The 23,275-nt window shown below is 38.5% G+C and overlaps 2 protein-coding genes across 3 annotated transcripts; both read left to right on the forward strand.

Moving 5' to 3' along the window:
* The first annotated feature begins 4,949 nt into the window (after positions 1-4,949).
* Positions 4,950-17,851, forward strand: cep70 (centrosomal protein 70). 2 transcript variants are annotated; one of them, XM_033977494.2, is made up of 17 exons: positions 4,950-5,097; positions 5,375-5,396; positions 6,975-7,074; positions 7,867-7,990; positions 9,902-10,082; positions 10,708-10,883; positions 11,931-11,990; positions 12,064-12,139; positions 12,217-12,305; positions 12,955-13,023; positions 13,165-13,240; positions 14,710-14,856; positions 15,355-15,507; positions 16,039-16,207; positions 17,040-17,142; positions 17,543-17,622; positions 17,695-17,851. In XM_033977494.2, the coding sequence occupies exons 2-17, from the start codon at positions 5,388-5,390 to the stop codon at positions 17,754-17,756; spliced, it is 1,674 nt and encodes a 557-aa protein (XP_033833385.1). In that variant the 5' UTR covers positions 4,950-5,097; positions 5,375-5,387; the 3' UTR covers positions 17,757-17,851. The 2 variants fall into 2 exon arrangements, with proteins under 2 accessions (XP_033833385.1, XP_055084094.1); XM_055228119.1 differs by lacking the exons at positions 4,950-5,097; positions 5,375-5,396 and adding an exon at positions 6,751-6,897.
* A 1,087-nt stretch (positions 17,852-18,938) lies between these two features.
* On the forward strand, positions 18,939-21,459 carry LOC117385161 (ankyrin repeat domain-containing protein SOWAHC-like). The gene has a single exon (XM_033982439.2). It carries the CDS (start codon positions 19,009-19,011, stop codon positions 20,569-20,571), a length of 1,563 nt encoding a protein of 520 aa, XP_033838330.1. The 5' UTR covers positions 18,939-19,008; the 3' UTR covers positions 20,572-21,459.
* The last annotated feature ends 1,816 nt before the right edge of the window (positions 21,460-23,275 follow it).

The raw sequence follows: 23,275 nt of genomic DNA on the forward strand, positions 1-23,275 counted from the left end.
AGCATTTTGAGCTTTGGAGATGTGGACAGACTGATAATTTTGTGTAATATCGGACCATTAATTTATCTATATATACAGGTAATGGCTTAGAAGTGATGCAAACAGTTAGTGAACAGACTATGACTACAGATAATCAGACTTCCTCTCTCCAGACACCTCCTCTGACATAATGAAACTGCAAATTATCAGTTATCAGTGTTTGTTCAATGTTCCATAGTATAGCATTAAACATATCGAGCTTGCATTTGTGCTAAAAAAACTAAACAAACGTGGCATGTCTCCAAGGTTTATTTTCTGAACACAAGGGCAACTGTAGACCGGAACCTACACCAAAACAAGAGCTAAACCAAAACAGACCAGTAACTGACCAATAAAACCTTCACATTAACGTGTCGTCATAGCAACCGAGTGTTACGTACAAAAGCAGTTATGTAAACAACAACATAAACAGGAACAAGAACAACAAAAGGTCTCAACTCTGAACTCAACACAAAAGATCACATCAATACAATATACAATACCATACTGTGGAACATAACCTTTTCTGGAGGGGTCACCACCTACTTGTCTCCATGGAAACTGTATTGCTTTGCCTAGAATATTCCATATTATGACATTACTTAACGTATGTATCGTACATTTGTTTAAACATGGATTTTTATTGCTCAGAAATACTTTGAAAAACATGCATTCGTATTGTGTTAGGGCTCGCCTCTCCACAGATTTGACACATAACTTTCCAGTCTAAAGCTCAGAAAAAGTAGGAACATTTGGAGACGAGCGGAAAAGTTGCTGAATGCTGCTTTAAGTTGTTGAAAAGTGTAGTCCAGAGCTGTATTGGTTTCCTTGTGTTTAGCTTCTTCACGCTACACTGAGAAAAACATTGACTGAACCGTCGACATGCAAGAAATATCGATCGAGTTTTGTGTGTTTTTTGGTCCATATCAGCACCTGTACTTCTTTTGACTAACTTGGCTGAGATGTGTAAAAGGAAAGATTGCATTTTGGCTCATTTGTGTCCCTCTTAGGCTACTGTATGTACACGACTTCAAGCTAAGCCTCATTAACCGACTAATAGAGTTTGATTGAGTAAACGAGCTGTGTCAAATGAGAGCGCAGAAAGAGAGAAAGGAGAAAGAGGGCAGGGAAAAGAAGGATAGAAGGAAAGGAGAGAGGAGGCAGAGAGAGAGAGAGAGAGAGAGAGAGAGGAGGGGTGGAGAGAAAACAAAACAAACAAACAAAGGAGAGAGAACAGAGGGTGGAGGGGAGAGAGAAGGAGAGAGAATGATAGAAAGGAAGAGGGGAGAGAAGAAAAGAGAGGGGGGAGCGCAGGAGTTGGAGACAAAGGAAAGAGGGAGGAAGCAAAAAAGATAGAAAAAAATTGAGAGTGAAAGGAGAGAGAGAGGAATAGATGAAAAGAATAGAAAGGAAGGTGCGAGGGGGAGGAAGAGAGAGGAGGGGTGGTTAGAGAGAGAGGAGTGAGGGAGGAAGGAGGAGAGAGGAGAGGGAGAGAGGAGAAATAAGGATAGAAAGAAAGGAGAGAGGGAAGAGAGAAAAAGGGAGCAAGGAGATTTCAGCACCACGGACAGCGGCACATCTAACAGACTGGAAACATTTATTTAGCTGAGGTCAATTTCAGCACTGGAGTGAAAAAAGGTTGGAGGAAAAAAACACATAATTCAAATCCTCTCCTCTCTCTCTCTCTCTCTCTCTCTCTCTCTCTGTCTCCTCTCTTTTTTACCTCTTTCTGTCTCCTTGTATCTCCCTTTCTCCCCGTTCACTCCCTTCCCCTGCCTCTTGTTTCCTCTTCTGTCTTCTCTTTCTTTCCCTCTCTCTCCCCTTTCTCTCTCTCCTCATTTTCTCTCTCCCTCTCTTTCCCATCCCTCTCTCTCTCTCTATGCCTCCCTCTCCATGTTTTCTATGTGTCTCTCTGTTTGTCTTCTCTCTTCTTCTCCTCCCTTTACTCTCTCTCTCTTCCACCCCCTCTTTCTCTCTCTTCTCTCCTTTTTCCATCATTCCCCATTTTTTGCCTCTCTTCTCTTCTTCCCCTCCCTCTTTTCTTTCCTCATTTTCTTTCTCCCTCTCCTTCTCCCTTTCTCTTTTCATTCTGTCTCGCTTTTGTTCCCTCCTCTCCTCCTCTCCCTCTTCTATCCTCCTTTCCCCAACCCCACTCTCTCTTCTCTCTCCCTCCCTCTCTTTTGCTCTCTTCCGCTCCTTTCTCCCTCCTCTCCCTCTCCTTCTTCTCCCCTCTTTTTCTCTTCTCACCCCCTCACTCTTTCTCCTCCTCTTCTCTCCCTGTTTTGCCTCTCTCTCAACCTCTCTCCCCCTTCTACCCTCTTTCTCCCTCTTCTCACTCCTCTCCCTTTTCCTCTCCCTCACTCTCTCTCCTGCTCTTCTCTCACTGTCTTGCCTCTCTTTCTACCTCTCTATCTCTTCTCCCTTCTTCTCTCTCCTCTTCCTTTTGCCCTCTTCCTCACTCTCTCCTGCTCTTCTCTCCCTGTCTTGCCTCTCCACCTCTCTCTCTCCCTCTCTCCTTCTCCCCTCTTCTCTCCCTTTTCCCCTCTCCCTCCCTCTCTCCCGATCTTACCTCTCTCTTGGCCTCTCTTTCCCTCTCTCCTTCTCCCCTCTTTGCTCTCCTCTTCCTTTTTCCCTCTCCCTCGCTCTCTCTCCTTCTCCTCTCTCCCCATCTTGCCTCTCTCTCCCCTCTCCTCCCTCCCTCCCTCCCTCCCTCTCTTCCCAGCAGGAGGTCATTGTCATTTACCAAGCGGATGGACAGCGCTGTGGAGGCTGTGGCGACTCTGTGCATTTGTCAACTCCTCAGAGCAGAAAATGAGAATGGAAACCGTGGCCTTGAGCAGAGCCAAAATGGCCGCTCACCTGTTTTTGAGACAGATTTATGGGACTAGATTACGGCCCATTTCAGAGCGAGGCGTTCAGGGCTCCTCCGTGAAACAAAGTGACACGAGTGCATAATGTAAAAGCATAATTAAAGACGCTCTACCAGATTTTTATCGCCATAAAAACGTGAAAAAACAGTTCATTTTAAACGGTTTGCAGAGCTCCGACGTTACTCTTCACTTCCTTATGCATTCTGATCATCCTAATTATTCACTGTGATGAGTTTATAAGCACTTTTCTCAACTTTCAGTAACCAGAGCGGAGTTTTGCCGTCACAGTAAAGCTAACAACAACTAACATGTTAACGTGCACTTCCTGTTTATCGAACAATAAAACATGTTATAATTAGATGCAGACAGTACACAACGGACTTATTTTGACACTATGTAACTTTTCATAGAGGGTCCGCCACGTGCTTGTCTCCATGGAGATGTCATTGCTTTGGAATATTCCGCAGTATGGCATTAAACATCCACTTTCTATTTATTTAGTTTAGGTGTTTTTATTGCTCAAAAATACCTTTAAAAATATGCATTCTTACTGTGAGCAGTGTCGCCTCTCCACAGATCTGACCTGTAATTTGTGACCTGGTGGCGTTATCAACAAAATGCAAACATAACATCTCCACGGAGACCAGCAGATGTCAAACCTTCCATCAGAAACCTTGTTGTTTTAGACATTTCTACTGAACAAAAGGTAAATTTGAAAACCACTGCATGACATCACGAGGTGGAACGGAGCATTTTGAGCTTTGGAGATGTGGACAGACTGATAATAAAGACTTACTCAAACATGTGTGAATGAAAAAAACATAACTCCAGGTCTGTTTTTCAGGATGTAACAACATTATAACATGACTAAAACCTCACAAGAGTCGGTTTTGTGTAATACTGGACTTTTAAACTAAATCTATACTATGAAATCAACTTTACTAAACACAACACAAATGCACCCACTATCATTTCAAACCTCACTTTACTACAACTGCTAACTTCCAAAAACCTGATTTCAAATTGTCCTCTAAAAGTCTTTGTGATAAACAGTTAAATTGTGAGTTCATTTCTAAACTGTAGCCTTCACTCTCCATCCATCAGTGCGTATCAACACAACCTCCATGTATGAGCCACACTTTCGCCTTATATCAAACATAATTGGCATTTGCATTTAGATGTGTCTATGACCTTTGTACCATCCTCAGCGCAGACAGGAAGAATTCAAGATAAAGCCCCATTCATCTGTTCTGGCATTCAGGGCAGAGGTGTACTACAATACACAGTAGTGCTGCCCCGATATCATATAGGTGTGTGTGAGGTGACAAGGGAGCGATATAAGGGCACTATGTAATTGAGGTAACACAGTGCGACCTGCTTTTGTAGATGCTGTTGCTTTGCCAATAATGTTCCGTTTAACTACCTTGCATGTTTTCAGTTACATAGTTTTAAATAGCTGAAAATTCCTCGCACTTGCCTTCCTTTGCTTGTCTCCATAGAGATAGAAAAGTTTAATTGTGGGGCATTCCAGGTAAGAAATAACATCTTCATGAAGACAAGCAGTTGATACATTCCCCACTAGAAAAGACACAGTGTGCACCTTTAATCCCACAATTACTACTATTTATGAATCTACTTAATATAGAATGATAGTTTAATTATAGGTATTGTCACTGCGTTTGTATACAGACTAATTTCACACTATTTAGTATTAAGCAATGTTAAATATATAAATGATCAAATTAAATACATAACTTATAATACAATTTTATATATCGTCAGAAAACTTCACTAAAATGCGACTGTGCGTGATGAAATACAGGAGACAGTAACATACCTCCATCTGCTGGTAAGTGGTGGTATGGTAATATTTAACAAACAAACAAATCGTTTTATTTCGGGCAATTTTTATTTATTTACAGTTTTTACAATGTGATATAAAATAGAAAAAAATCAAACAGACATTATTATAAAAATTTATATTTCGGTCATATATTTACAGCAGGTGACGTCAGAGAAGCGCCTGATCAGTGACGTAAACGCGGTCCGTTTGAATATCCCGGAAGTGCTGCTTTGTTTTGCTTCGGAGACTGCAGAGTTTTAGTAGAAGTTCATTTTTTCCCCCCCCCCACATACGTTTCTTTTAATGCAAATAATTTCGAAATAAGTCTAGATCAAAGGAAAAGGATCAGTTGTATTAATCAGTTGTGTAAGTTGTGTAAGTCTGTTAAATAAACCTAGATATAAAACTGTAAGAAAAGCGTATTTGCTAAGTGAGAAGCTAATGCTAAGATACCGATACTGATACTAAGATATCTGTCAGTTTTACATCTTTAAAATCACCTGTGTGCCTCCCGGACTGCTCAGTATAAAACTTTGTAAATGTCTCCGTGTTGTAAGTTGTAAGTGTGTCAGCAATGTATAGTATAGCAATGGAAAAAGGCATAAAATTATCCAAAATAATATTGTCATTTTCTTTCTCGCAGGTTTTGTGAAACTATGGAACAGGTGAGGTCATCAATACACTCACATTGACAAAGAATGTTAACTTACTCATGATAAAATAGAATAAAAAAATCACTGTAGTTGTACATATTTGCCCTTTCTAATAAAAGTGCTGCAAAGAGGAAAATGTCTAAATAAATGGTCTTGGTAAATAAATGTAGTAAGTGTGATATCATGACTGCAGATCTAATTTCATATAAACATATCTTTTGTTTTATCATATCAGTGTTGAAGTTATGGTAAATGGTAATTACTTTTATGACTAAGATTGCAAATTATAATTACTGACATTGTCTTTTACCACAACATAATACTGTGGATTTATTGCATTTAAAGAGTACAGTATGTAACTTTCTAGAGGTGGCATGTCACCTGTATGATTACATGGAAATAGAAAATTAAAAGAATACTTCATAACATTCACCATGGAGATGGATAAGATAAAGAACCATATTTCCATGGAAACAAGCAAGAGTAAGCCCTCCTCCAGACCGAATAAAAGCCAGGTTTGTGGAGGTTGCATGTTTTGCAGTGGAGTAAACACAAACAAAATGAAAAAAACTTGCTTTTCTAGTAGAGGATCTGCCAAATCCTTGTCTTAGGAAAATGTTGTTGCTTTGCTTGAAATATTTCACAGTATGATGATTTGAGCTAATTTGACTTATTCAATTCAAAGCTTGTTTTCCATAAAGCTTGTTAAGCCATTTTGTGAAACATTCCTGGAAAAATATTTGACCCTGTAAAAACTAGGATAGTGTTCTTTTAATGTGAATGTTGTGGGAAAAATATCAAATTGCATTGCGATTGCGATTATATTCGCAGTTTATGTTTTAATATTAAATATAAAAGTTCACAGTTTAGGAGAACTGACAAAAAGACTGAAATATGAACTGCCAATCTAATACAAGAATCATATTTCAGAACATGTTTGTACAGGTCTAAACTACAGGGTCAGCACTTTTTATGCAGAATAAGACAGGAGACTTTGTTTGTGGAGGAAATTATTGTACCTCATAAACTGCAGCCTTTGTGATTCAACTTGTCCCTTCAAACAGCAATTTGGGTTCAGTTGTGATTAATCTTGCAGCCCTAACCTTTAATAGTAAAACAAATGTAATTACTCAGTATGTTTGTGTAATATATTTATAAATGTATCCATAGTTGTGTTCATCAGAGAGCTATTCCTTGCTATGATTTGTATTTACCAATGAATTTCCCTTGGGAGGGTCTCACATGGGTACTCCCTTAGGATTGTCTTTCATTCATGTAGTAGCAGTAACATGTGTAGTAATAGTAGTAGTAATAGTATCTTGAGGGAGTACAGAGCAGAGGCGGGGTCTGTGGAAACCCGATCATCTGTGGTTTGTCATAGCGACACAGTCAAGATTAGTCTGAAGAGAAGAGTTTTGGGATACAGAGGGAGAGAGACATGGAAAACACCAGGAATCCTGGTACTGGGAATAATAAGACCTATGTTTATCTATGGACTTGCACACAATTTCAGGTTAATATTGTTATAAAACTGAATCTTATATTTAATGGAGAATGTGAAAATTTAAAATATGTGCCTTTATTTTGTAGCAGGAACAAGTGGAGTGGGACAACGTGAACAAACTCCTGCAGAGCCATGGATTTAAACCGGTGCGTTTTGCAGATCCGGTCGAGAATAAAAGCTTGGCAGGTAAGAAACATTGATTTTTAGAACAGAATTCTAACAGTAATACAAGAGATTATATCAATATGCATTTAGGGCCCTCATTTAGATAATGTGGAAAGTCCGATTTTCAAATACCTATTTTAAAGTATTTAAATGTCGAAGGTGCACTATGTAACTTTTCTCATGGAAGGTCCGCCACCATATCTGTGGAGAGGCGAGCCTGCTCACAGTATGTTTTTTTTGTTTTTATAAAAATGTGTAAGTGCAAGATGGATAACTTTAATGCCTACTGTGGGAGATTTCTGTTGTACAATAAACAAAAGCCCAAGAGTTGTAATAAGAGGAATGAAGCTGCAGTTTTAACTCAGGAGAAGTTTTTTTTTACATCAGTACAGGACCCAAAACCCAGAGACATGAACCCTCAAGACATTGTGTGGAGTCCAGTCTGCTTATGGTTCTGATGTAGGGAGTATTATACCTGACGCATGCTAAGATAACAGGGACTGAGCTGGCAGTCAGAGCCCTCAGTACAAACATCTCCATGGAGACAAGCAGGTAGCAAACACTCCACTAGAAATGTTACAAAGAACATCTTTAATATGTTGAAAGTTCTTGAAAATTGCTTGTTATACATTTGTAATGTTCAGTGCCTAGCCAGAGAAAATGTGATGTAATGCTTCCTTGCACAAAGACTTAAAAAAGAAAGTATAGATCAGTAGGTAAAACATATTTGGACCTTGTAGTATAAATCGGGTTAAACAGTTTTATGTTTTAGTATATTGCCTGAATAATATGTTTTTCTATGTTCATTCTCAGACCTGGTGTTGTTGGACAAACGCACAGCGGTGGAAATCAGAGCCACACTCAGAATGATGCTCACAGACTCAGAGAGGAGGCAGCAGCTGATCCAGGAGCTCATCAGGACCAACAGCCAACTCAAGTCAGTACATTACTATTCTATACAATTCTATTAAATAACATGGCAACTCTGTTAGGGTGGCGTTAAAGTTTCACTGTGTAACATTTCTGGTGGAGCATCTGTTACCTCCTTGTCTCATGCAGGTGTTATTGCTTTGTCTTCAGTGTAGTTTACCTGTGTCCCTTATTAATGACACCTGTTTTTATTACTCAAACATACCTGAAGAGTAATATCTAACCTGTAACTTGCCCTTGTGGTGTCAGCTGCTTCTCTTCATGAAGACAGATAAATTTAATGCCATACTGTGGAATATTTTGTATTTATTTAATTATTCAGTATTTTACCAGGTAAGTCAATTGAGGACACCTTCTCATTTGCAATGATGACCTGGCCAAGAGGCAGCATAATACAGCACACTCACAAACACTCACACATCAATCATAATGTGAAACACTGGATCAGAACATGAGACAGTGAAACATTTGTAGATTAAAGATATAAAAGTGCAAAAAGCATGTGCACTGATCCTGTAAAATACTCTTGATTGAGTTTTTAAAAGTCGACAGAGGTAAAAATGAGCAAAGTTTTAAAGTCTGCTGTAGGTGGATCCACTCGCTGCAGAGAACTGCAGTGAGGAGCGGCCAAAAGCTGTGCGGGCTTTAGGAATGACCAGGTTAATGTAGCTGTTGGAGCGGAGTGTTCAAAGCAATAACATTTTCATGGAGATAAAAAGGTTGCGGACCCTCCACCATAAAACTTTTATAGTGCCCCTTTAATTAAATGAAAGACTGGGTTTCAGATTAGGACACATTATACACGCCTATACAACGTAATGGAGACGGTGAGCAGATGAAATAACTTGTGCTAATGTGGTGCCTAATCACTAATTTAAATAATCTTTATTTAATTATTTTTTTAATTTAAAACTTAATTTTGAACCAACTTTTCATCATCGAACATAGGCTTCATCAGAAAACCACGTCATTAAAATCCTCCTGTAATAATTTGACCTTAGTCATTATTTCTAATTTTGCATTTTAATAATATTGCATTACCAGTTTAAAATGACAAACTTCAGTGAGTATACAGGACTGCAGTAAATGTCTATATAATGTCTGGTGTAGACAGAGAGTTGTATCTTGAATGATGAATGAATAATTAGTGAGTTGAATGCAGACCACCTGTCACTGTCACCCAACCTCCTCAGATACAAGAACACGCTCAGAATACCATCACATCCAACCCTCATCCTTTATTTATGAGAGGAGCCCAGCGGACCACCCACCAGAGAAGACAACACAATGTCTTTACTAATAACAGGTTTACACATAGAAATCATGAGGAAAACGTGGTGCTGCAACTAATGTTTTAAGCAGTCGACTAGTCTAGCATCATTTTTCTATTTTCAATTATTTCTATTGTATATTGAAACAGTTAAAATACCTTATGAACGGAATAAAGTTTTAAATTGGTGATTGAAGGGCTCAAAACAGAGAATATTCACAAATGTGTATTATTGGTGAAAGTCAGAAACTTTTTTGACATTTTGATTTAATACTTCCACTGTCTTTGTTATAAAAGGTCTCATCCTGTTTTAGAGTTATCAAAATACATTTTTTTTATCGTGTTGTACTAGTCAGAATTAGTCGATTAAATGTTGCAGCACATAAAATCAGTAAATCTGCACCTTTATTTTGTTTTGATCATTTTGATTACATAACGCAGATTTCACTTTTGTAAAAAATAATGACACTTTTATGCCTGTTTTCTTATGATTATGTAAAAATATTGCCATCTTTTTGACTTTGTTCATAGTTCACTATTTGAATAGATGCAATTGGCAAAGTCTTTAAAATGTGATTTTGAATCTAGCAGTTCTAAGTAGAAGTTACATGTTAGATGTTTATGTGTACGTCCCTGTGTTTACCGCAGGGAGGACGTTCAGAGCCACATGTCTCGTTCTCTGGCTCAGGCACAAAGAGCCTCAGACCTGGAGAGGCTCCTGGACGAGGTGAGGCTCAGAGTCACAGAGCTGGAGGACAAGTGTGTGGGCAGAGCGGCGCACACACAGGGAGAGATCCAGAGTCTGCAGAGAGACAAACAACACGCACAGGTGAGGCATCACTGACTGGCACCAGGGAGGTCAACAGTAACTGGGATGTGTGATGAACACGGAGGATCTATGTCAAAGTGCAATTCTTGTGTGAATTTTAGTTGTGGACAATGTTTTTTTTCTGCTGATCCACTACCTGCTTTTCTTCACTGAGATGTTATTGCTTTGCCTTGAATGTTCCACAATATCACATTAAAATTCTTATGTTTATTGAACTACAGATTTGTTTTTTCTTCATCATAGTACAATTTTTACTTTGAGTGGGGGTCGCCTCTCCACAGATCTTACCTACCTACTTACCTTGGCCTGGTCACATCACCTTGTTTCCATGGAGATAGATAATGCATACTCTCAAGTAGTAAACCTAAATGTAAATACATTTTTGGCTTTTTGTGTGCACTAGTCATAATTTCCATACATGTTGTCAGAAATTATGAGTAATCTCGAAATAGTTGTTTCCACAGTAATCATCAATGGTACAATTCGTACAATTTGTCATTCTACCAATCGTAACTGTGTCTGTAACATAGACACTGTTTTGTTTTGGGTTTTTTACTTTCTTTTGCTTAAAATTGACTAAATAACACTGCCTCTTACTAACAGAATCTCCTTGTGTCTTTTGCAGAGTTTGGTTCTGGACTTGGAGCGGGCTTTGCTGAAACAAAGAGATGAGATCACTGAGCTGCAGAGGAAGCTGCACTTTGCTGTGAGATCTGAAGAGCAGCGTGTGGCTCAACAAAGCCAGACTTTTGAACTGATCTGCAGAAGGACCGTGAGACAAAGCAATGCACAAGATCAACAGTGAGTCACACGTCAAGTTAGCCTAGAAGGGCCTGGACACAAGTGTTCAGAGTGACTCATCCAAGTAGCTTCTTTAGCTCTGACAGGGCCCTGATAAATGGCTGCCTTCTAGTTGTCTGAAACTAACACACCCTGGTTGTTTACAGTAATGAGGAACTATTATCAGGCCATTGAACAACCCTAAGGAGTGAACTGTCACCTGAGTCATATTTTGCATAATCATTTGTGCTCCTAATGGGTGATCTAACTCCTACAAACACGATGTACAGCGTTTTCTTTGTTTTGGGTCTGAGGAGGGAGTTGTAAATACATGAAAATATCAAGTGAAAATATGACTCGGGTAATAGAATCCTGTCAGAACTCATGAAGCTACTTGGATGAGCGGTGAAATGTTTTCACTCTGTCCAACTCACAGAATTTAATTACACATACATCTAATTAAGGCTACATTATATATCGCAGTCTTATCAACATCGCAATTAGTAAAGACTGTAATTATTATAGTAACAAAATTTCATCTGCAAAGTGCAAACAACAACTTTGTTGTCTTGTAGAAAAGCTGTTTGCCCTGTAGTTTACACCTCTACAAACAAACTTTAAAATGCATGGGATTCTTTTAGTGGTTTAGCGGTTCAGATTTCAGTCTTCAGTCATATGTTACTGTTCCTGGTCCAGTTTAAAACAGAATCCTACTTTAAAGTTTTAAAGCCTCTAGAGAATTGGTGTTGATTTGTTGGTCAAATGAACATTAATCATTTTATACAAATCAACCTACTTTATATCAGATTTTATCAGAAACAAACAAAGCAAAACTTTCTTAAATTCTCCCTTTGAAATGAATGGAATTCCTGCTTAACCAGAATTGTCACCACAAACAAAGTGCAGTTTAGTCGCATTTACGGCAAAAGTGGGTGAGGCTGAATGAGGTCAATGTCAAGTAGCAACATTGAATCACTGGGTTTCAGATGGTTGGACTTCCACTTTGACAAAACAAATAGGGAAAATGTGTACCGTACCTTGTTTTTTTACATATGTTTGTTTTCACAGGATTTTAGATGTGATCGACCACTATGAAACTAAAATGTCCCAGCTACTTGATGAGTTGAGGTAAGGCAAATCGTGACCACTAAATAGATGTACAAAATGTTTGAAAGACTGATTTATTTATTTATTTATACAGAAGAGCAAAAGGAGAAGATGTTTCCCTGGAACAAACTTCAAACAGCGTCTCTCCAACATTTAAAACTATGATCAAAGTAAACTTAAATATATGCTTCAAAACGTTTATTTCAAATTTGCATAATAATTATAGGTTTTATTTATATCCCCACAGGCATTTCAAGAGCAGCAAAAAGACAGTATAAATCAAATAGAAGAACTCAAGAAGAAAGTGGAGCATCTCAAAGAGGAGCTGGAGACACGGTTAGTGCCTTTTAAAAAGTGCTGCATTAATAACATAAAAAAAGGACTAGTTAATTTTAAAGGGTTAGCAGTGGTCCAAAGTTATTCCTCACTTAAGAGCATCCTAATTATTTATTTCATAATTATTTATAAGCACTTTTTACAACTTTACTAATTTTAGAACTTAGTGTATCGACTATTGGCCTTAAATCTCCAACACAGGCCGATATTTAGACACACACACTTTTCATACGAAGAGATAGCTGCAATAAACATGACTACACAGCTCTCTTATAAGTTTATGGTAAAAACGGCATGGGGAGAGTTTGTAGTAAATTTAAATGACATAGTTTGGGGGAAATAATCAAAATCGGTCCTACACATTGGCCCAAAATAGCAGCAGAGCTTATCGGACATTGGTTGAAAAAAAGCTATATCGGTCGATCTCTAGTAAAGCTAACCACAACTACCATGCTAAACACGCACTTCCTGATTTTCTTAGAATAAAATGCGTTCCAATTGGTTGCAGATGGTACACCGCAAACTTATTTTAACCTCCAAGAGCTGCTCATGTAATTTATCTGTACTGGGGCAAGACACATTTTACTCAGATACATGAGAAAAAGAGATATCATAATAGTTTACAAAGAACCGTATTATTTTATTTCAGACCAACTCTAAAAGACTTGAAGTTTTACAAACACAAGGTTCGTCGGATTGAGAAACTTTACAACTTAAGGTAAGTAAAGATTAATAAAGACTGGTGGGAATTTGTTAAAGCCAATCATTCATTACTGTCTGATTTATGAAATACTTATACTTGTTTATTTAGCACAAGTATTTGAGTTTCTTTGTAATCATTTTGCTTGTATTTTTTCAGATTGTCTCAAGATGAAAATTCATACGAGATTCATGACAATGGCTCCGACTCTACATTATGTACCCAATACCAACAAGTGAGTGCACATAACACTGAAGTCCTACATAGTGAATTATTCACACTTTTAAATGTGCTTTTGTACTTCCTACCTTTGCCATTTCATGTAATTTACTGAACAGTATACTGTACATAGAAAAGTCTCCCTTATGAAAGTGCTATATACAATTCAGTCATAGAACATTAATTTGTATAGTGCTTTTCATGACACTCAAAGACATTTCACACAGTGCAGGACAAAACAAATGAAAGAAACAGATAATAAAGGAGATTCAGTTATTTGAAGACAGTTTGAACAGGTGGGTTTTCAGGGTTTTGTTTTGAAGATGGTGAGTGTGGATGAGTCTCTGATGTGTTTGGGCAGGGAGCTCCAGAGGGTGGGGGCAGCAGGGGAAAAGGCCCTGTCTCCCCCTTATGTTTAGTCCTGATGGGGGGAGACACGAGGTTGGCATCAGTTGATCGCAGAGCAGTGTGTGGTGGTGGTTGTGGTGGAGGAGTTCAGAGAGGCAGGCGGGGGCCGGGTTAAGGAGGGACATGTACACAGGGGTGAGGAGCTTGAACTGGATGAGGAGCCAGTGGAGATCTCTGAGGACAGGGCTGATGAGTTCACGGGAGGAGGTGCAGGTGAAGAGGAGGATGGCAGCAACATTATGCAGTGTTTTTTAGCTGGTGCAGCTTCAGAGACATTCAAGCTATCATAATCATATCATAATAATACTTTAAATGTAATAAGTAAAGGGTTCCACTTTACTCTAGTGCTATGTATTATTATTATTATTATTATTATTATTATTATTATATACTATATTTCCTTGTGTAGTTTTATTCAAGCCTTAACCATAAACATGGGTATAAAATAACTAATTATAAGTACTTGCTTTAATGTAATTGAGTATATATTTAAACTTGTAACTGGTATATTTCTAAAACACCTTAATTCAGCTGGAAACTGTTTAATTATGATACTAATCTAAAGTACTTCTCAATTGCATAAAAAGTAACTACTTGGCCCAGCACTTATACTTTGAACACTTATATTCCAAAGAGGACACTGCACAAAATGTGACTACACTGCTCTCGTATCCACTTTGCAGTAAAACAGGAAAGTGGATGAGTTTGTAGTCAATTTAAATTGGCAGGACTGACCAAAATCACCCCTATATTATCACCAAAGCAGTTTCTCTGGATTCTTAACTATTGGTGTTGGCCATGAAAAAACATATCGGCTGATCTCTACTTGATGCTTTTACTTAAGTACAAATTTGACAGCAGTACTTGTACTTCTAATTGAGTGTATTTTTTGCCATATCACTGCACTTTTGAGTACACATTTTCTGTACTCGTTCCACCATTGGTCATTTTTGGCAAAGACCTGAAACCTGAAACACTTTTGGATCTCACAAGTCCAGAACAAATATACAGTACTCATTCTCATTCCTTTTGTGTAGTTTTAGTTTTGATTATTCATAACTTGTCTCTTTTCCCCAGTTGTTGCGTGAGATCAGCTCTGTGGTGACTGGTCCAAAAGCTCCTCTGAAGCTGCACAGACAGAAGCTCGACTCTGACTCTAGAAAACAGTTTAAACCTCTGCTCCCAACGCTGCAGCTGTGGGCCCAACAACTCACTCTACTCAAGGTACGCCCAAAGAGTCGTAGTAGTAGTCGTAGTAGTGGTAGTAGTAGTTGTGACAGTATGTAGTATTGTATTATCTCAAAGACATTCCTGACTACTGCTTCTACAAAAATACCTAAAGAGTTTATTTTGTTTTTAATGATAAGACCACTATTCTTTTTGATCATTTTAAGGTTATCCAAATATTTGATCTTATTATTGCTTGCTCCACTTTTTTCATATTGTACAACCAACTCGCACTTCAAAAGTAGTGTATTGTTTTGTATTGGTGGTGGGACAAGGCACATTTTCCAGAAGCTGAGATGAGATTTTGTAGTACATTTTTTATGAATGGTTTTGAGTAAAGCCAGACCAAATTATGAAAATTAATGCACTCCCCAGCAATCCAATGCAACATAAACCAACTAAAAATGTCTGTCAGGAATATGAGGAGATATTTTTCCATTTTGAACACAAAATCTTGTTTTTGTAAATTTTTTGTTTTATATTTTTGTCTCTTAGGATCTGCATCAAAGCCTAAACAAACTGTCCACTAAACTGTTGCCATGGCAGCCATCAGAGGACAGCCCTTCTTCTGCTGAACCTGTCAAAGTGGAGGACATGATGCTTTTGGTCGATACGCTGCTGGAAAACACCTCCACAGACAATGACACGGTACAACACTAATACATTCATTTTTCCAAGTAATAATATTGAGTCTGTTTGGAATGACATATGACACAAGAAATCTGTAAATTTAATGTTTTTGATAAAAACACTTGTTCATGTTCTCAGTCAAGTTCTCAATTGATCGAAAGAATAATCAGTAGATTAATCAAATAGCAAAATAATCGTTGGTTGCAGCCCTCGAATGAACTGTTTGCCCCACCTGTTTAGTCTCACTCTGAATCATGAGAGACATCACTGTTCGCAATGTTTCTTCTCACAATAATCGTAACTAACTCAAACTTTAGATAAGCGAAAGGTATTGGTCTCACAATGGGGAAATTATGATTTTGCCACCTAAAAACAGCAGGAGAATAAGAACACTGCATCAGCGGACTAAAGCCTTTTTTTAAGGCTACAACACCTGTACAATAAGCGGCTCTGACTGTGGTTGTGAACATTGCGTAACATGACATCCCTGTTCTGGGATCTTTAACTGTTAATGAAATGTAAAATTTGATCTTTGCTGAACTCTTTCAGGTGCTGAGGAGTCCGACCCGTCACACTCTCAGTTCTATGGTGGCTCATTTTCAGACATTGTTCGATGTCTCATCTCTAAACGGAGTTTATCCTCGAATGAACGAAGTCTACAGCTGCCTCGCCGAAATGAACAACGCCATGAGGAACATCCGGGACGCACTCAATCTTGGTAACTTAGATTTCGAACAAAAAAATCATTTCAACCATGAACAAAAGAGAGAGATGAATTGATACTTGCATAGTGACCAGCTTTATTAAATGATTTTGTAGCTTCCTTCCTTCCCTCTTGTCTCTTTGGAGATGGATAGCTTTGATGCCATATTATAGAACTTTCCAGGTAAATGAATAACATTTCACTTGAGACAAGCATGGGACGGACCCTGTCAGATGCCCAGATACTTTCATGCAAGCTCTGAAGTTGCTATAGTAACCGTACTTGGGACAAATCTCATGTTTTCGATCAAATTTTCTCTTGGAATATAAACTGTTCTACTGATAAATTCTCACTCAAAAAAAAAAAGTGAAAATGTTGATAAAAGTTCAAAAACAGAGCAGCGCTGAGTTAAGTCTGACGTCATAACTAAAACGGCTAATTTTAAAGATAATGGCCAAATACAATTATGTTTGTTTCTATTTCTAAGAGTAAACTCAGTGAAGTTGTCAAACTTTGATATGAATATATTTAAGTTTAGCAGTACATGTTTCAGCAGCAAACAGAACACATCATAAAGACAGACCTTCCACAAGAGAAGCCACACAAAATGTGGTTTACACACAGGTTTATAGTTGTATTATAAATAACTTTCAAATTTCATGTTTAGGTTACATTTCTTCTTATCTTATATTACTTGAAGCTTTGTACAAGTTGTATCTTTAATTCTAAAATATTTATATTCTCTGAGAAAAGTTTGAGGGTCAGTACTATAGATTTGAAATAATTTCCACATGAAGAGTTTAAAGAAATAATAAAATCCTCCGGAATCCTTGTGTCTGTTCTTCAGACAGCAGAGCCGCTTGTGCTGAGGTGGTGAATGCTGTGACCAGACTGACCTCTCAACCGCAAACTACTGTACAGGACCTGCTCGGGGAGGAGGATATCGACAGGTAAAATCTAATATATTTATACACCTTATTTATTTATAGTTATTGTAAGCTTTGTATTGTATTGGTCAGTGGAGCATGAACTTTTCAAACAAAGTACCACCAAAGAAAATAATTGACTTTTCAAGTACAAACCGTTCTAATCCAGGACTACAGTATTCCAGGTCTGATCTAAGGCTAAGGCAAAGTTCTAAAAGTGGACTACCGTATAACATTTCCACTGTAGTTTTAAACAAGAAATTATCAAAGAAAGATAGAAAAAATAGGTAAAATGAACTCTAAATGAGGCAAACTCACAGACTGAAGAGCTGTCCAAGTACTGCCTGAAGGAGCTCACGTACCCCCCAGCGTACCACAGTTTGACAAACATGTTAAAAAGTGCTGTTTTTGTCCTCTTTTTCAGTATTATCCAAAAAGTGAAGGATCATGATGAGTTTTTCCCTGCCTTCCACTCATTTATCATTGATATCCTACAAACTTTGGGTAAATATGATATGAATAAAAAGTGTTTTCAGTCTTTATTTTATTTTTTGTGAATCTTATTTTTACTTTCAGGACTAACTCGACTGGATGACATTCTTCCCGCTCTGCAGACATTAAAACAACAAGCTGCGTGATGTTATTTTTTACCCGTGAAAATTGTTTGTATTAAAACATTGTGTTTTCAATTGTTACGTTTTTATGAGACTGGAAATTAAATGGTTTCGGATTCTATATTGAACTTTTTCATGTTTCACAAGTAGCCCCAACTATCTCCTAAGAAAACATTCGGCTTTTCATGTACCTTGAGATAAAAATGTGTGGTATAACTCAACAGCTCAGCCTCAGTCCTGCCCACTTCAAACTCCGCTCTGGAAGTAAAATTTGCATAGCTTTTTCCCATAAACTTTTCAAAGAATTCAAATATTAAGAGTTCAAAGGCATCGCAGAGCTTAACCATAGTAACAATAGTAGCAATAGTAAAACAGTTATAACAGAAGTAAAATTGTACTTTCTTTAAGAGAACTTAAAAAGGAAAGTAAAAAGCCAAGTTCAATACTAAATTAAACATGTCAACACTTGCGGAGCATCCTTATTGGTGTTTTTCAGGTTCCAGGATGTGATGACGTCCCAATGGGGACAAGAGCCAGTTTTTCTTATTCATAACATCGTATTTGCCATGAAATATCCATATGGTAAATGCACAAATGTTGAACCTGATCATTTATATTGGTGACTGGCCTCAAGAATGCACTGAATTACAAAAATAAATTGCTTCTTAACTATATTCATTTTTAGCTGCCACATCTGTATTAAATATTAACTAAAAGAATATCGTGATGTCTTCTGCAACCCAGCAATTACAAAGTTTTGGGAATGGCTTAAATTAGATGAATCATTAACATTTGCCCACAAACAAAGAAGCCTATTAGAACTTTTAAAAACAGGTTGTTCTATGAAAACAAATCACTGCATTGCCTAAAACAGAGACTCATTTATTATGTATTTTTCACGCCCTGTGTACAGTAGTTGACACATGCAAGACCGCTGCACCTGGATTCAACCATTTAAGAGAGGACATGGGAGTTACTTAGATGATTAAACAGAAAATATACTTAAAACTCTTATTACAGTTAATATTTATATATGCTAGAACCTTTTAAAAATTACTTATCAAATAAGTCTGTTTAAAGAATAGTCTTACATTTTCTGAAGTATGTTTTAAATACAAAATGTCACCCCCATATCGGTAATGGTATAACCCAACTGCCAAAGAGTGATGCTTGGTTGCTAGGAGACTTCAGATTAGTCAGATTTGAGAACACGGCTCTGAACTAGCATGTTTTTGAGAACTTTTACCTTCATTTTAGTTCATTTAAGCGCTTTATAATGGCAATGAAGTGCAGTCAAGAAGCTATTTTGAACTTTTTGAGGCAGAGAGGCGGTCGGGTGCCAAACACGGAGCTTGTGGAGCACTTTAAATCTATTTTCCCGAGTGACCCGAAGAAAAAAGCGGCGGTGCGCGAGCTGTTCAAGGGTTACGTCGACAGCGTGGCGTACGTAAAGACTGAAAACGGCGTGAAACATGTTTGCCTGAAGAAAAAGTTTCGCGAGGACACTTTAAATCAAGAAAAATCCCAGCGCGAAGATAGCGGACAGGTAAGCGGACGTGACGTGACACGCGCGGGGCATGCTTCAGGTATGCAAACGAGCTCGCGCCTCAACCACGCACAAGTTCCGCATGTTTTGGAGACTTTACGAAACGACACACGAGCACAAAACCACTTTAATGCGAGCGAGGTAGAGGAAGACGACAGTTGCGACGCTATGGGGAACAAAGAAAGTGTTAAGCGTGAGAATCACGACTCCAAACGTGAGGATAAAGTGGAAATACCCGTAATTACACTGAGTCAACCTTCGCCGCAGCCTGTCCAAGAGCCCGTGTTCGTCCTGCCCGAACTTGAGTCAAATGTAAACACGAAGCAGGGCGAGACGCACGGACTTACGCAAACCAGACAAGTCCCAACACCGGAGGATGAACTACAGGATCACGAGGCCTTTTTTGATGCTGAAGATGACGCGGTAAATCTTAATGGAAGCGACGGGACGCCCAAAAGCAGCCGAGAGCATTTTCTGGAAGTTATGATGTGCAGCTCCCCGCAAGTGCGACTCAACATCGATCTGCGCAGGTTATCCCGAAGCGACAGCGACTCTGCGTCCATATCTTCGTGCAATTTGGAGGAAGATCGTAACTCTGCCACGTTAGACCCGCTGGAACACGAGTGGATGATGTGCGCTTCCGATGCAGAGTGGGGAAGCCTGCAGAGATTGCTAAACGATGACCCAGGATTGGTTTTAAAGAAAGATTTCGTAACCGGTTTTACGTGTTTGCACTGGGCGGCCAAGCAAGGCAAACCAGAACTTATCGCACTTATTATTAACTTTGCCAAACAGCACAATGTCCCTGTAAGTGTGGACGTCCGCTCCAGCACAGGGTACACTCCTCTGCACCTGGCCGCCATGCACAGTCACATGGACGTGGTGAAGCTCCTGGTGGGCGCATACAACGCAGACGTGGAAGTACGAGACTACAGCGGCAGGAAAGCGTGCCAATATTTGACCGATAATGTCAGCGTGGATATACGGGACATAATCGGCGCGTACGAGATCGAAACTGAGAACAAACCGGCATCGGCGGGGAAGAGGTGGCGTTTCAACAAAGTCCTCCAAGTCAAACCTCTACGGAGACTGAACAGCACCGGGGACAGCGACACACTGGACGGGGGCGCTAGAGAGGCACCGCTGAGGAGGAGGTCGTCGTTGAGCAGGATGAAGCCCAAGCTGCAGAAGCTGAAGTGGAGGACGTCGCAGCTCGTGCACAGTTCCACGTTTCACGGAGCGGAGGACTTGGAGAAGCGCAAAGCACGGCCCAAAACGCACTATTTTGGATGAACTTTGGGTTGTTTTCATGTCTTATCGGATTTAGTCCAAAATCGACAACTAAACTGGACCACGAGTCAATTGAACCTGTTACTGTCACTCAAACAACTAAAGTTATATTTTAACAGCTACCTGGACTAATATTATGCAAACTTTTCAAGCATTATAGATCACAGAAACTACAAAGAAACCTTTCCACTGCCACTGGACATATTTCTACCAAGCAGAACAAATGTTTGAGTTTTTTGGGCACTTAAACTTTACAAGGGAATTTGGCTCTGCTGTCATTAAAACCTAAACTTCCTATGCAAGTTTCTATTACAAAGCTCCTAGCACTGCCAAGCCTATTACCACTACTATGCCTACTACTACTTGAATTTGAATACTATTACTGAACATTAATTTTATTGTACAGTGCCAGTACTTTCTTGATGCACTGCAAACCTCATGTTACATTCCTCACCATTGGCTGTTTATGTGTCACTGCTTAATCTGCTAATCTGTCCTCACTGAAGCACAGTGCCAGAGACTTTGCATGTGAGCTCAAATTTAAAGTATTTGCACTGCTAAAATCTACTTCTCTATACTGATGCAGGCTGTATACATTACATTGTATCATGCAACGTTTTAATCACAGGGTAAAAGATATAACTTAAACATTGCATAGATTTGTATACTTTTTTTTAAACAACATTCACTTGGTTTTATATATTTTGCTTGTTGAGGGGAGATCTTGTCCACTATTTTGCACAATTACTTGCACAATTTGTAATGTTCTACTTTTTCAGGGCTGTTTTGAAAATAGCTATGTGAATTTTGGTGAAGTGAATGGTGATTTAAAAAAAAAAAAGTATATATATATAAAACTTAATAAAGTCCACTATTGCACACAGTACACTTTGAACATTGTTTCACTAAATAACAATCGTTGCTTCCAGTTCAGTTTCAGCTTGGGTTGTCAAAACACAGATTACCTGCAGTAGTATCTAAAATCAGTGAAGTTGCTTTGGAAAATATATCTTTGTACGACACATTTGACTCGTCTCCAGTCCGCAGCAAGACGTGCAGTATTAAATGAAAAGGAAATCTTCACTGTTGGAGCTATCAGCGAGAGTTTTAAACCAAATCTCCAAAAGTCTCACTGAATTTTAAAGAAACCACACCTTTAATAATGAGGTTATGTCCTGCTGGGGCGAGACTGGGGCGAACCAAATTTGACAACTACCAATCCATCATTGTGTCTCTAGAGTGGGAATGAGTTGCTTTTAAAATCCTTAAAAAGTAAAATGAAAGAGTTGAAGAGCCATGAGGAGTAGCTGATGGGAGCCTGGTTTGTGATCTGTGGACCTGAGCTGGAGGGTGAGGCATTATCACACACAGATGGACACATGGACTTTATTAACCCTGAAGGAAGCTTGTTAGTGTTTCCCATAGATTTTGTTAAGATTATGGTGGCACAATCTCTTATAAATGTCACTTACTGCTTGTATTTAGTCTTTAATCAGTCCTTTTTGACTAGCATTATCTCTTTTATACATTTATGATAATATCATGAGTAACAAAGTCTAATTTTGTTATGCCAATATAATCCAGGCTGTTTCTAGACTCTGGGGTGCACTACAGTCTCATGTATTAATGAGAAACACTAGTTTGTGTGTGTGTTGTTTTTTTTTTACTCTAGCCCTATTGCAGCTAAAACAACTGAATTTCCTTTGGGATTAATAAAACATCTATGAGAAATTATGCACATTTTAAACCCTAACCTTGTGTAAATGTTTTGGATTTAAACTGGTTCTATTTTGAGACAGGAAGTGGTGGATTTGATGATATTAAAGTCCACTCAAGTCCATTCTAGATGTTTCTACAAGTGCCCATAACAAGAGGAGCTAACAGCTAACAGCCCTGAGCAAATGGGACCACTGGATTTTTCCTGTTGATTACATTTTACTTTGTCATGACGTATCCAAAAGGTAATTTCACAAATGTTGAACCTATTAATTTCTATTTTGACTAGTCCCAAAATCATCTTTGTAACAATATTCATGTTAGCTGCCCCCTCATCTGTAATAAATTTGATTGGCCTATAAAACGTTGTGATGTCATCTGAAACCCTGACATATTTATTTTTTATTGGTGGTTTTCAGATTTTAGGATGTGATTATGTCATAGTTTCAAATGGGGGGCAAGAGGGCAGTTTATCCTTTTAATAATATTGTATTTGGCAATGAAATATCTAAAAGGTAAACTCATAAATGTTGAACCTGATCACTACTATTAGTGACTAGACCCTACAACTCTGTATTACAGCAAAAATCTGCATTTTAACTATCAGTTTTGGTATTTTTACTTTTCAATTGCAGAACATATTTTCAGTGTAGATGACCTTTTCAGACCGGAGCAGTTGTGCAGGACATTGAAGAGACACAGGAGGATGTGCAGTGAGGAGCAGCTGGTTTATGAATGCTATGAACATCAGATCTGTTCTCTCCGTCAGCAGAACAATGGTGAGTACTTCTGTATTTTAGATATGCAAGATAATAAAATATAATAAAAACTTGAAGTGGGACTAAACACCTAAACTCCACCCACAACCAAATTACAGTAGAGCTGCTAAAGTGGACAGTGCCTTTGGACTAAAGAGGAGAGGGAGGAGGAGGGGCGGGGTCTGCAGGTGTAAGGAACACAGTGATTGGTCTAACAGGGATCCACACTTCAG

This window comes from Periophthalmus magnuspinnatus, chromosome 2, assembly GCF_009829125.3.
Source record: "Periophthalmus magnuspinnatus isolate fPerMag1 chromosome 2, fPerMag1.2.pri, whole genome shotgun sequence".
Classification (NCBI taxonomy): domain Eukaryota; kingdom Metazoa; phylum Chordata; class Actinopteri; order Gobiiformes; family Gobiidae; genus Periophthalmus; species Periophthalmus magnuspinnatus.

What these genes read in the sequence shown, in the direction of transcription:
- cep70 (XM_055228119.1), top strand. Translation starts at nt 6,823, where the DNA reads ATGGAAAACACCAGGAATCCTGGTACTGGGAATAATAAGACCTATGTT. An exon ending in CATTTAAAACTATGATCAAA is followed by an intron (nt 12,140 to 12,216) that starts GTAAACTTAAAT and finishes ATATCCCCACAG; the next exon opens with GCATTTCAAGAGCAGCAAAA. An exon ending in CCGGGACGCACTCAATCTTG is followed by an intron (nt 16,208 to 17,039) that starts GTAACTTAGATT and finishes TCTGTTCTTCAG; the next exon opens with ACAGCAGAGCCGCTTGTGCT.
- LOC117385161 (XM_033982439.2), top strand. Translation starts at nt 19,009, where the DNA reads ATGGCAATGAAGTGCAGTCAAGAAGCTATTTTGAACTTTTTGAGGCAG.